The 13510-nt window shown below is 40.2% G+C and overlaps 1 protein-coding gene across 1 annotated transcript in view; it reads left to right on the top strand.

Annotated features, from left to right (window-relative positions):
- CAPN14 (calpain 14) overlaps positions 1–13152 on the top strand; it is a 72697-nt gene extending 59545 nt beyond the window's left edge. Inside the window, exons 18-23 of the mRNA XM_072634111.1 lie at positions 582–646; positions 1948–2016; positions 3993–4071; positions 8612–8728; positions 9390–9445; positions 12372–13152. Coding sequence (XP_072490212.1) covers positions 582–646; positions 1948–2016; positions 3993–4071; positions 8612–8728; positions 9390–9445; positions 12372–12398 — 413 coding nt within the window. The 3' untranslated portion in view covers positions 12399–13152. The remainder of the gene's footprint in view (positions 1–581; positions 647–1947; positions 2017–3992; positions 4072–8611; positions 8729–9389; positions 9446–12371) is intronic.
- Positions 13153–13510: the final 358 nt, after the last annotated feature.

The following is a 13510-nucleotide window of genomic DNA, read 5'->3' as shown; positions in this document are numbered from 1 at the left end:
AATAACTGTCATTTGTAGGGTGTTTTAAAGTTTTCAAAGCATTCTCCATGCGTTATCATTTCACACTCACAATCTTGCAAGATAAGTGCTACAAGGATTATCCAATTCAATCCAACAACACAATTTATAGATGAGTAAACAGTCTCATAACAGTTAGATGACTTGCCTATGGTCACACAGCTACTTAGTACCAGAAGTGAAATTTGAACCTAGGTTTTTTCTGACTTTAAAGGCCAGTACTTTTTCCATAATACTCTCAATGAAGTGCTAGTCAATCCATAAGGCTATCCTCTGTTGTGTGCTCTATTCCAGATAATGATGAGAGGTTGCTGATAATTTATCCAGACTGTCTGGACATCACAGACAGGAGACAGCATCCCTGGATGCTGCTTTTTCTATTTACTATCAGAGCTAATCCTTTTCATACTAATTTTCCCCTTACATGTCCCTCGTTTAAGTGACCAAGACACAATTAAATTACTAGAATACCAAAGGGAATGCCCTCTTCTTTACAAAGGGCTGGCACTGTAGAAACTAGACCAAGGAGAATCCTTATGTAAATTTTCCCCATCTCTTTTCAGACTTGTCCAGCCCGCAGCCCACCTTCAGTATGGATGCTTGCCTAGGGATTCTGGCACTGCTTGATGTATCTTTTCCAACTCCAGGAAAAGGAAGAAGAGGAGAGAGGAGGAGAAGGAGGAGGAATGCTGCTCTCAACTTTCAAGGATTCTTCACAGCTCTGAGACAGCCAAGGGGAGTGAGACATAGTAGCAACAACCTAAGATTCCATCTGTAGTTTTTCTGTGATTCCTCTCCTTTATAGATCAGGTGAAGAGGGCACAGAGAAGTTACTTACCATGTAGAGAGAGGGCCATTGGAATCACAGGATCTGAGAGTTTGAAATAACCTTAAAGATCATCTAATCCAACTTCCTCATTCTTCTTATAAGGAAATAAGCCCATGCCTTCCCCAAGATTCTTCATTTGTAGTTACAGTGTCAATGTTGAATCAGAAGACGTACAGTGGAGTTCTTGCCTCAGATATTTACCAAAAGTGGGATGTGGTCAAGTCACTTAACTTCCCAGTGCCTCAGTTTCTTCATTTATAAAATGGAATCAACACCTGATATATCTGACGCATAGGGTTATTGTGAAGACCAAATGCATTAACACATGTAATGTGTTTTGCAAATCTTAAAGTGCTATGTGAATAAAGAATAATCCCAGTTACTCTTATTAAGAGGAAGACAAGATAAGGACAAGAGTCCTAGACTCTAGAATAAGGAAGACCAACCAGATCCTGCCTTTGGCACTTACTTTGTGACACTGGGCAAGTCGCTTCATTTAGCTGAACCTCAATATCCTGTTCTATAAGATAGGGATATTCATACTTTTAACATTTACCAGACAAGGCTACTGTGGGTCTCTAATGACATGATGTGAGATAATATATGCAAAGATCTTCACAAACTTGAAAATATTGCATAAATGTTATTTGCTATTATCTACTTTTAGTTGGAAGAGGAAGCCAGAGGAGAAATTTAAATGTCACCAGATAATCTCACCAAATGATCAATTAACAAGCATTTAATAAGTGTTTCCTATGGGTCAGGCACAAATATCCTGAGCACTGAGATAAAAAATGGAATAGTGTTGCCCTTAAGGATTTACATTCTGTTGGAAGGAAACAACATGAATACATATATGAAAGCACAGATAAAGTACAAGTACCTATAACACACACACATATATATCAGTACAGGGTAATTTGGGGGGAATGATCAAGGAAGCCAAGTAGACTTTGAGCTAAGCTTTGAAGGAAACCAGAGATTCTAATCTACAAAATAAATGAATGTTCCATGGTTGGTTAAGGGTTGATAATACTGCATCTGTGAAGTTCCATCGTTCTTTTTTGATTTGTCACTCTTGACCTTGACTCTTAGTGCAGCTTAATGCTACAGGCACTGTGAGCATTCAAGAATTCCAGTGCCTTTGGAAGCGACTACTGATCTATCAGGTAAAAACAAATCTTCACCAAACTGAATTTTCTGATTTTATTGTTTCTATAGTTGAAATGATTTAACATTGAGTCTCCTAGTATATCTATTTCTGTCATATAAAAAGATGGCACTTATTCTCAGAGGTTGTGTTGAATACTAAAACTAGCATTGGATTGTGCATCCGGAAACCTGGGATCCATCCAGTTCCGACTCTACCACTACCTAGTTCTGTGACCTCCAGACTTGACTTCTCTGAGTCTTAGGTCCTTCATCTGGAAAAAGGGGAAGTGTCTAAATGATCCTCAAGGCAGGACCCTTCCAGAGAGAGTATTTTATGACTCAGTTTTATGACATGGAAGAATGGTGTTCAGAAGAAGGATTCTAAAACTGTCCTTCCATCATTCCTTTATCCTAAAAAGTAGGACCTTAGACAAATTGAACAATTTGGTTTTCATAGGATCTTCTAGTGATTCTGGTCACAGAATCTTAGACACAGGTCTTAGACATAGTAGTTCCTGTGAAAAAGACAAGGGTACAAGGAGATTGAAATAGAAAGAAAAATCCCAGGAATATAAAAATATTTGTAATGGCACTTCTTTTTAGTAGAAAGAAATAAAAAACAGTGGAAATCCTTCATTTGAGGAATGGCTAAAAAAATTTTGGTACACAAATGTAATGTACTGTTTCAAGAAACAATACGAAGAAATCAGAAAAAACATGGCAAGACTTATAGGAACTGATCAACAAAATGAAGGAAGCAGAACTGAGAAAACAATATATGCAATAACTACAGCAATATGGTATAAACAAAAGCAATGAATGAAGCTTGATGTCATATAATTATGAAGATCAAACCTGGCCGTGAAAAAGAGATAGGAAAATGAAACTCCTTCCCTTCTCAGCAGATGTGAGGAATTATGGGTATGGACCACTGCACATACTATTCTATTTGGCTGATGTACTTTTGGTGGACTGCTTTTCCCTCCTCTCTTTTATATTTTTTGTCATAATGGATAGCTGTCTAGAGAGGAGAAAAGATTGGGATATATTTGGAAATAAAGGTGATATGAAAGTAAAAGTTATTAGTAAAAAAAAAAAGATCAAGTTAAGGACTCAGAAACTATGGCCCATGAGGATTCGATGAAGGAACTGGAGATATTTGCCCTGGAGAAGACTACTTGGGGAAAATAATAACTGCCTTCAAATATATGAAGGGATATGTGGAAGTAGATTTGTTCAGTGTGGCTCCAAAGGGAGGAAATGAGGCTAATAGAGGGAAAACCAGGAAGCAGATTTTTAGTTCCCTAAGAAAAAACTTTTTCATAATGAATGTAATCCCCAAATGAATGGGCCATGCCATATTGTCATAGACTTAAGTGGAAAAAAACCCTTAAAGATGAACAAGTCTAATTGGCTCATTTCATAGGTGAGGAAATGGAGGCACAGAGATTTGTCCAAAATCACATAGGTCAGGGGTGGGGAACCTTCAGCCACACTTGAGGACCTAGAGGGTCACATATGACCTTGAGCTCGAAGGTTCCCCCCCTCTGACATACTTCATAATTGGCAGAGCCAGGATTTAAGCTCAGGTCCTCTGACTCCAAATCCAACATTCTTTCCACTATACCATATTGGTCAAGGTGGCATCCTGGGCCATCTCCAGTCATCCTGATGAATATCTGGTCACTGGATCCATATGGCTCAGGAGAAGAAAATGAGGTTGGTGACCTTGCACTGCCCTCCCTCACTCAAAATAACATCAAGTGCAAGTCATGTCTTCATTTCTCTGGTGTCATGGTCCTCTTCAAAAATGAATGATGAACACAACAACAATTGGTCAAGAAAGAGGAGAGCCTTGCAGCACTGATAAGCATTTCTCCATGGTGCTGTGGAAGGGATTTCTGCATGGGGTGGGAGGCTAAACTGGAGGATTTCCAAGGTCCCATCCAACTCTCAGGTCTAATGATCCTGCTTTGGTTTTGGTTCTTAACAGGAAGTTTTCCATAAACAAGACAACCACAAGTCAGGATTCCTGGAATCAGGACAGCTTCGGGCTGCTGCTCAAGAAGCTGGTGAGTTCTAGTATGGTTAATTCTTTTTTTCTAGATATCATTGATTTCAGCAGCATCCAAGAAAGACCCAGGAGGAGAAGTTTGTAGACTAGTAGATGTGATGCCCTTATCTGCAAGGCTGTTCCATAAATCCAGAGGACTCAGGAAAGGCAGATATATTCAGTCAGGAAAAATTCATGCCATCAGAATTCAGTGCACTTTTTCTATTGGTTTTGCTAAACCTAGAACAACAGACTCATTGGGGAAAGGATTTAATGCAAGAAATATTTATTAAGAACTTACTAAGTATAAGGCACCCTATTAGTCTCCTTGCCATCGATTAACTTATATACTGATAGGGGTTGGTTTATAATGTATCAAGATAAATAAATAAAAGGTCACTTAAGCACCAACAACTGGGAGGATCAAGAAAAGTTCTCTTTAAGAGGTGGCACTTGACATATTTCTCAAAGTAAGGTAAGTATTGTAAGAGGTAAATGTGAAGAGGGAGTATATTCCAGGCATGGGAAACAGCCTGTATGAAGGCACAGAAATGAGAGGTAGAATGCTAGGTTCTCACAGAACTTGGCTGGAATGAAGAGTGTTTGAAGGGGAGCAGTGCCTAAATGAACCTGGAAAGTTTGGTCGGGGTCAAATTGTGGTTGGCTTAATAGCCTCTGTTTTGCTCCAGGGTAGCTAGGTGGCTCAGTGGATAGAGGACTAGACCTAGAATCAAGAAGACTCATCTTTCTGAGTTCAAATGTGCCCTCAGGTACTTATTAGCTGTGTGACCCTGGACAAGTCACTTAACTCTGTTTGCCTTGGTTCCTTATCTGTAAAAATGAGTCAGAGAAGGAAATGGTAAACCACTTCAGTATCTCTGCCCAGAAAACCCCCAACTGGGATCAGGAAGAGTCAGAAATGACTCAACAAAAATTTTACTCTAGAGGCAATAGTAAGTCCCTGAATACTTCTGACAAAGGAGGGATGTGGTTAGAATGGTACTTTAGTAAGATTAATTTGGCAGCTGTATGCAGAATGGATTAGAAGAGGGAGGGACTATAATGAGGGAGGCCAATAGGTGGGATGTGATGAAGACACTCTTTTCCTTCTCTGTATTTCAGTGATCTCCTCAGTTCCTATAGATTTAATTATCATCTCTATGATACATAGATCTATCTAGTCCTAGTTTCTCTCTTGGGTTCCATTCCATCTTCAGTTCAGAATCTCTCATTGGATTGCCCTCAGGCATCTCAAACTCAACATGTCCAAAGCATAATTCATCTCTCCACCCTCCCTCTCCCACCCCAAACCTACACCTTCTTCCTAACTTGCCCATTTCTAGTCAGTGATTCATTATCTTTCCGGGCATCCAGATTCAGATCTTGGAATCATGCTTGACTCTTCCCTCCCCCACCTTTCCAGTTAGTTGCCAAGTGTTGTTGATTCTGCTGACACAACCTCTTACATCTCATCTTTTTCCTGTTTTTGCTATGACCCCCCTACTTTATCATGGCTCCAAGGGAGTATGATTTCTGTTGTTTCCTAATTGGTCGCCTTGTCTCAAATCTTTTGCCTTTCCAATCCTTCACACAGTGGCCAAAGAGAGCCCCAGCAGCTCTCTATGGCCTCTATGATAAAAAAACAGTAACTAATTATAATGAATATATATGTAGCACTTACTGTGAGCCAGTACAAATTCCTGTTTGGTTTTTTAAACCCTTTAGGATATGGCTCTAGCCTCCAGTTTGGCTAATTACCCGTTACTCCCCCTTACACACTCTGTGTTCTGGCTACACTGACCTATTTGCTGTTCAACTTGCTAGGTGGAGAAGTGGGCAGTGAACAACCTCCTATGCAGTCTCAGACACTCACTAGCTGTGTGACCTTGAAAAGTCACTTAACTCCATTTCCCTTGGTTACCTTAAGTGTAAAATGGGGCTAATAATGACACCTACCTCCTAGAGTTATTGTGAGGATAAAGGACATGATATTTTTAAAATGCTTAGCATAGTGCCTGGCACATAGTAGGTACTTAATAAGTGCTTGCTTGCTTTTTATCCCTTGCACACATTCTCCCATCCTCTGTCTCCATGTCAGAATGCTCTCCTTTCTTCAACTGAACCTCTTAGATTCCCTGTTGTTGTTCAGTCATTCAGTGATGTCCAACTATCCATGACCTCATGGACCATACCACATCAGGCCCTTCTGTCCTCCACTATCTCCCAAAGTCAGTCCAAGCTCATATTCATTGTTTCCATGACACTATCTATCCATCTCATTCTTTCTGTCCCCTTTTCCTTTTGTCTTTAATCTTTCCCAACACCAGGGTCTTTTCCAATGAGTCCTGTCTTCTCATTATGTGGCCAAAGTACTTAAGCTTCAGCTTTACTTAGAATCCCTACTTTCTGTCAATACTGAGTCAAGTACCATCTCCTATATGAGATCTTTCCTGGAATCTTCTCCTGCACTTGAAACTACTCTGCACTTATTTTGTGTGTATTTTGCATTTTTCAATGTATATATTAAGACCCCCAATAGGATGTTACTTGAGAGCAGCTCTTGGGAGACGAGCGTGTGAAAGGGAGCAATATGAAATGAGCCTAGAAAGGTAACGAGTTGATATTAAGTTGTTTCTGACTCTCTGTGATCCCCTGGACCATAGCATGCCAATACTGTCCATGGGGTTCTCTTGGCAAAGATACTGGAGTAGTTTGTCATTTCCTTCTCTAGGGAATTAGGACAAACAGAAGTTAAATGATTTGTCCAGGATCACAGAGCTAGTAAGTGCCTGTGGTCAGATTTGAACTCAGGTCTTCCTGACTCCAGAGACAGCATTTTAGTTACCCTCAACCTGGTTTGGTCCATCAGCCCAAACGATTTACCAGGATGTAGCCTCTGAGAATGCTGCAGTTTTTTGGATCCACAAGCGAGAGTTGGGTGGAACAGGTAGACACCAAAGGTGGAAAGCAGCCCTGAAAAGGGCTTGGCAGCTTTCACACCAAAGGTACTGATCCTCTCTGAACACACCTAAACCCATTGGTAGGTTAGGGGGGTGTCTATCCCGAGATGTGAAGACTTCCCCTGGTCTAATGGGCGGATGAGAACAATTTGTTCCAACGGCCATGAAGGAAGCTGAAGCAGGCAATGTGGAGTGCTTAGAGCTTGGTTAGACACCAAAGATGCCAAGGTCATCCACTGCATCCTGAGCCATTGCCAACTGTCTTGACTCTGTCCTGCCACTGGACTGTAACGACTCTGGAGGAAAGAGTGAGGCTGATGACTTCATGCAACTCTGCCTCACTTAAATTCAATTTACGCACGAATCAAAAGACATCACCCACACCATTTTACTATTAAACCTATCTCAAAGTCCTGTGGTGACTGGCAAGTGATAAAGCAGCAGGTGTGGATACACTGGGAGCTATAGTCACAACCCTGCACACAGGCGGCCCAGGCCATAGTGTTGTTTCTCACTGGAAGCAGCAGTGGGACTCGGCAGCCCCCTGGGTGTCTGAGCACCCTTTTAAGGCTCACGCTGCTCACCTCCTGGTGTGAGGAAGGGAGTTAGAAAAGGTGCCCTAAAAATTATCTGTTTACCCAACCCTGGCCTGCTCACCATGGCAGGCATGGAATCCCTCTCTGTGATTGAAAGACAAAAAATTATACAAAATGTACAAAAACATCCGCAAAGATGATTCCACTCACCATTGGCACATGGAAACATGCACACACTTATAGACAACACATAATCCAGTAGATCTGAAAGATCCACCCTAAATATTCACACAGACTATCTGTGTCTAATCTGTGGTAGAGTATTCTGAGCTCATATTAGTCTGATCAGCCATAGATGGACATATTGAAACTTGACTTTATCATGGTGATGTCATTTTGGTCCTCTTCAAGAATGAAGGACAACAACCCACCAACGAACCCAGCATTTTATCCACTGAGTCATCTAGCTGCTTCTTGGTAATGAATGAGAGTCATAGGCCTTGGTTTCAAATACTGGCTCTGGTACTTATCACCTGTGTGATCATGAGTGAGTTTCTCTGGGCCTCAGTTTACTCAAATGTAAAGTGAGAGGGTTGAAATAAATCACCTTAAAGTTCCCTTCCAACTTAAGATCTCAAAAAGGAGAGTTTAATTTTTTTGGCCTTCTATTTCCAGTATCCTTTGCAGTAGCACAGTGTCAGACCTAGACTAAGATCTTAGTAAATAATTGTTATTGATGTATGGAGACAAGAGATGACATAGAGATAGACTAAAAGTTCTCAGCATAATAAGGTGGTATATTGGATAGACAACAGAACCTGGAGTCAAGATGATCTGAGTTTGACTCACTTCTTAGGTGGGTGATCTTGGGTAAGTCACTTAATCTCTTTGTGACTGAATTTCTTTGTCTCTAAGATGGGGGTGACAATAGCACATTCCATACAGGGTGGTCGTGAAGATCAAAGGAGTTAACACACTTAAAGTGCTTCATAAAGCTGAGTGCTATATAAATGTTATTACTATCATCATCATCAGTGTGCTTATCAATGTTTCCTTGTAAAAGGAATTTTACTTAGTGATAAAGTGTGCAACCTAATGGCTATTCGATATGGCAACTCCAACCGGAAGATCGGGTTTGAGAACTTTGTCTACTTCATGCTTCGAGTGGAGAATGTGGAAGGTGAGATACCACGGGCTTGCACTGAACCTTCTACTCTGTCACTTTCTATGTCTTATTCTGGGACCAAATCAGTGTTAACATTGCTATTGGAAAGTGTATGATAATCAATTACCTTGTGGTTCCAGTTACCATCCCTGTGGTTTTTCCAAGCCAACATATATATCCCTCACCAACATTTCTTCATATATGTCTCCTACCTTTTAAAATGTAAGCTCCTTAAAGGCAGGGATTATCTTACTTTTGTACTTGTATCCCTAGGACTTAGCACAATACTTACAAATAGAAAGCTCTTCATACATGCTTTTTCATTTCATTCATCCATCTATCCATCAATCCACCAATTTACCTGTTTGGACTGGAATACAGATGACAGTAACAGTTGGGATATTTTACATAATATGACGGTATGAGGCCAGAGACCTCAAAGACCATGGAAAGAAGATGTAGAGAGAATTCTCTTCTTACCATCATATCCCAGAGGGAGCATCCTTCTGCATGTGAAGGGAAAGAAAAGCACACTTTTCACTTATGAGGAAGAATATGGTAGGAGATTGAATGATTAATCAAAGTGCATCTGATCTCTATTACCCACTTTCCAAGGCAAATTTTAGTATCAGCATTCTACCATCATTGAATCCCTTGTTTTTTTGATTTTGCACAGACGCCTTTCGAAACTTAACCCATGATGACAAAGGAATATACCTTTCGAAGTCTGAGGTAAGATAGTTCCAATTAATCTACTCCCACCCACCTAGATGAACATCATCCTAGGCTCAAGTTGCTATAGGGAAAAGTGTCTTTATTTTGGAAATTCTTTGAATTACAAAAACCTGATGGCTAATACCAAATGCTAACTCTGTCTGTTGCATCAACTCCTGAACCTATTTAAAATAGAAAGAATACACCTCATTTCCAGGGGAATTGCCTTGATCTACTTGCTATAGAGATGTTCTCATCTCCTGGAATGTCCGAAGACCAAAATGAATTGTGATATTCAGCATGGGTTTTAATTGTCCTGGTTCAATAAGGCCAGGAAGATTTCATGGACACCCCAAGATATGGAAGGCTGTAATGTCGGCACTTTAATTTTCTTCTTTATGTAATTTACCATCAATATTGTATGCTTTTTTAAAAAAAATAAGGAAGCAACAAGCCCTTCTCAAACTAAGTACTGGAATTTCTTTTCCTACCCATCACTTGAAGACTGAGTCAGAGAGTTGAAAGGACTTGTCCCAGTCTCTAGGCTACTCCAATTTCTGAATATGATACAACTACTAAAGATCACAGTGGCCTGGAACACTTCATGAATTTCTTTAACATTACTCCTTCATTTCCTGATCTCATCCCTATGGTTCTTAGGATCTCTGTCTAATCTCCATGTCCATTTACATAGAGATAGATACACTGAGGGAGTTAGTAGAACACAAAAATGTTTATATAGTCCACCTCATAGACAGATAGGAAGAGAAATGCCAGGCTTCTGGAAATTAGGCAGCTGGGAACTACTTACCTGCTAAGAGAAGCAAGAATCAGGCAATATAGAATAATGGTTGATAGTTTCTGAGTCAAGAAAACCTGAGTTAAAGGTTTGTCTCTGATACTTGCTGACTGTTTGATTATGGACACATAACTTCTGAGTATCCTGGATAACTCTCCAAGACTGCAAATTTGCTCTGCATTGATAGGATATTCTCACCAGACGTTCCTTCTACCAATGAAATCACAAAGCAAGTCAAAAAGAAATGGACATTTTATCCTGAGTCTTCCTTTGGTTCTGTTATTGTTTCATTATGAATAGTAACAAGAGTAAATACAATCATATTTCACAGGGGATGAGAGAAATGTATTTCATGAATATTGTTTTTTTCTATTGGAATCATCATTTATGTGTGTATATCAATCAGCTGAATGTATCCCATAACCAAATGTTTTTGATGTACAATCTTGGATTTCCACCAGTCTGTATATCAAGTTGAATTCATGAAAAAAATTGACGTTGTGAATGAAGTACAAAATGAACCTGTATCTCAGTTGCCATTATTCATAGGTACCATGTGGGTTGACTGTATTTTGGTTGATTTATCTTTAGTATCAGGTGAGGCTTCCAATATGACTAATATGAAGACATTCAGAGAAACAGTCAGCACCATAACCAAAGAATGTGCTGCAACTAGGGGTAGCTGACTGGTTCAGCACTGAGGTAGCAGATAGCAGCAAAGTCTCCTGGCAGGGCTAAGTTCACTGACACTACAGGGGCATGCTGGAGCAGCATGGCTGGGAACATTTAGGGAAGAGGGACAATCACCAGTACTAATACATTTAATTAAGCTGGCAGCCTTCTGTGCCTTTGGGTGGTTTGGATTGTTCACAAAGTGAGAGTAGGGAGACAATGTGACTCAGTGGAAAAACCACTGACTGGAATCAGAAGACTATCTATATGACCTTGTACTTACTTAACCTCCATGGGCCTCAATGTCCTCATCTATAAAATGGGTGAGGGGCATTTGGACTTGAGAAACTATTAGATTCTTTACAGCTCTAGATTGATCCCCTTAAGGTTTGGATGAATCTCTGAGGAAAGGGAAGGGCACCACTGCAGGACCTAAGTTTTCTAAGGAGGACTTTTCCTGCCATGAATGTGCTATTGTGCACTAACTAGAAGGGAAATGACTGGGAAGAAGGGAGTGATGGAGAGACAGGGACAGGCAGAAAGAATAATAGAGAGAGACAAAGACAGAAGGAGGGAGATAGAGACAAATAGAGCCAGAGTCAGAGAGACAGGGAGACAGAGAGAGAGAGACAGAGAGAGAGAAACAGAGAGACAGAGAGAAAGAGAGAGAGAGTGAGACTGTGAGAAAGAGAATGTGTTCTTCCCTTGGGGATGCCTATTACCTTATAACTATTCTTGGTACTATTGCTCTATGGTAAGGATTCAGTGTTATTATAAGGTCAAAACTTCAGATAAGAAGGCCTTTTAGAGACACCTGAAGTGGCATTTGTGATAATATACAGAGACTCTATCACATCATCCTTTGAGTATGTTTTGAATTGTTGTCAAGTCACGTCCAACCCATTTGGGGTTTTCTTGGCAAAGATACTGGAATTGTTTGCCATTTCCTTCTCCAGCTCATTTTACAGATGAGGAAACTAAGGCAAACAGGGTTAAGTGACTGGTCCAGGGTCACACAGCTAGTAAGTGTCTGAGGCCAGATTCGAAATCAGGACTTCCTGATCCAGGTCCAGTGCTCTATTCACTGTGCTACCTAGCTGCCCACAGCACCTAGAGGCCTGATGCTTAATTACAAAACTATCCATTAACTCCCCTTCCTGGAAGTGTCTCAAGTGTAGTGATCACAGAATTATAGATTTCCAGTTAGAAGTGACTTTAGAGACTACTTAGTCCAACTACCTCATTTTACAGATGAAGACACTAAGTCTTAGAAAAGCTGATTGATTTACTCAGTGTCAACCACAACACAAGCAGCAGAGTCAGGAATTGAACCAAGGTCCTCTATCTTCAAATCCAGTGCTCTTAGGGGATCCCCTGCATCACTGGTCAGGCTTACCATGTTGTGTGTAGGTAATGAATGAGTAACCACTATACTTCCAAGTCTTATCCTTTACAACTTCCATTATTTTTCAGTGGTTGATGATGACTCTATATTGCTGAGAAGTCTGGAGCCCAGCCTGACTGCACCTACCCATGCCATGGATTCCACAGATTTTCTTTGGGTATCTGCATATGTAATAGAACCTAACATTTAACTTATCTGAGATTTAGAAATGTCCAAGATTTTGTCAGTCGGTGTGGATACTCCCCTCCAACAATGCAGATCACAGCTCTTCATGCTCCATGAGTTGCCTTGGTTGAAAACATGATTACTTGATGGCCAACCTGATCACAAGTCCCTTTGCACTTAGCTAGTTTGGCTCTTGTAAACAGTCAATGTCAGATTTATTTCTAGATGGGTGAGGCCTACTAGAGTTTGTACTGTATTGGAGTACTATAAGAATATTTAAGTCCTTTATGATCCATGCTTCCAGGTTGATTACACATCACTTCCCCCCAGTCCCCATACTCTCCATTCCAACCAAACCCACCATTCCAGCCTACCATTCCACTTCTCATATCCTGCCTTTGTGTAGGCTTGAAATGATCTAATTCTGCTGTTTGGTTCCCTTTGGCTGGTTCAAATGTAACCTCAAATTAGAAGCCTTTCCTAATTCTGCCATTTATAGGTACTCTGCTGTTAAAATTATCTTCTGTTTACTTTGTAATATTTTGTAATTATGTATTGTCCCCTCCCCCAGTCGAATGTAAGCTTCATGAAGACAATAATTGCATTTTTTTATCTTTGTAGCCTCAGTGCCTTTTACAGTGCCTATCACATAGTAGATTCTTAATAAATGCTCATTAAATCAAATGGAGAATCCTGGTATGCTTCATGCCATCAGAGTAGGTCATTAACATACGTTGACTTATTTGCCGCTTTTATTTTCAGATCAACATCTCAACAGCACCTGCTTTTGTGCTCATAAGAAATCTGTTTTCAAGATCTCACATTTGGATTGGAAATAAGGGGAAGGAAGGGTGAAAAGACCTCTGAATTTGAAGTTAGAAAGAAATTCTCTCTATCACATGATAATTGTGGGATTGTGGGCAAATCATTTAGTCTTTCTGGGCCTTACTTCCCTCATTTTAATATAAGGACAATCATTTAGGTATTAATAATGTAATGTAATATAATTACTAATATAATTATAAACCTGTAGTATATAGGT

This window comes from Notamacropus eugenii, chromosome 1 (genome assembly GCF_028372415.1).
Source record: "Notamacropus eugenii isolate mMacEug1 chromosome 1, mMacEug1.pri_v2, whole genome shotgun sequence".
Classification (NCBI taxonomy): Eukaryota; Metazoa; Chordata; class Mammalia; order Diprotodontia; family Macropodidae; genus Notamacropus; species Notamacropus eugenii.
This window is presented reverse-complemented; position numbering and strand designations above follow the sequence as displayed.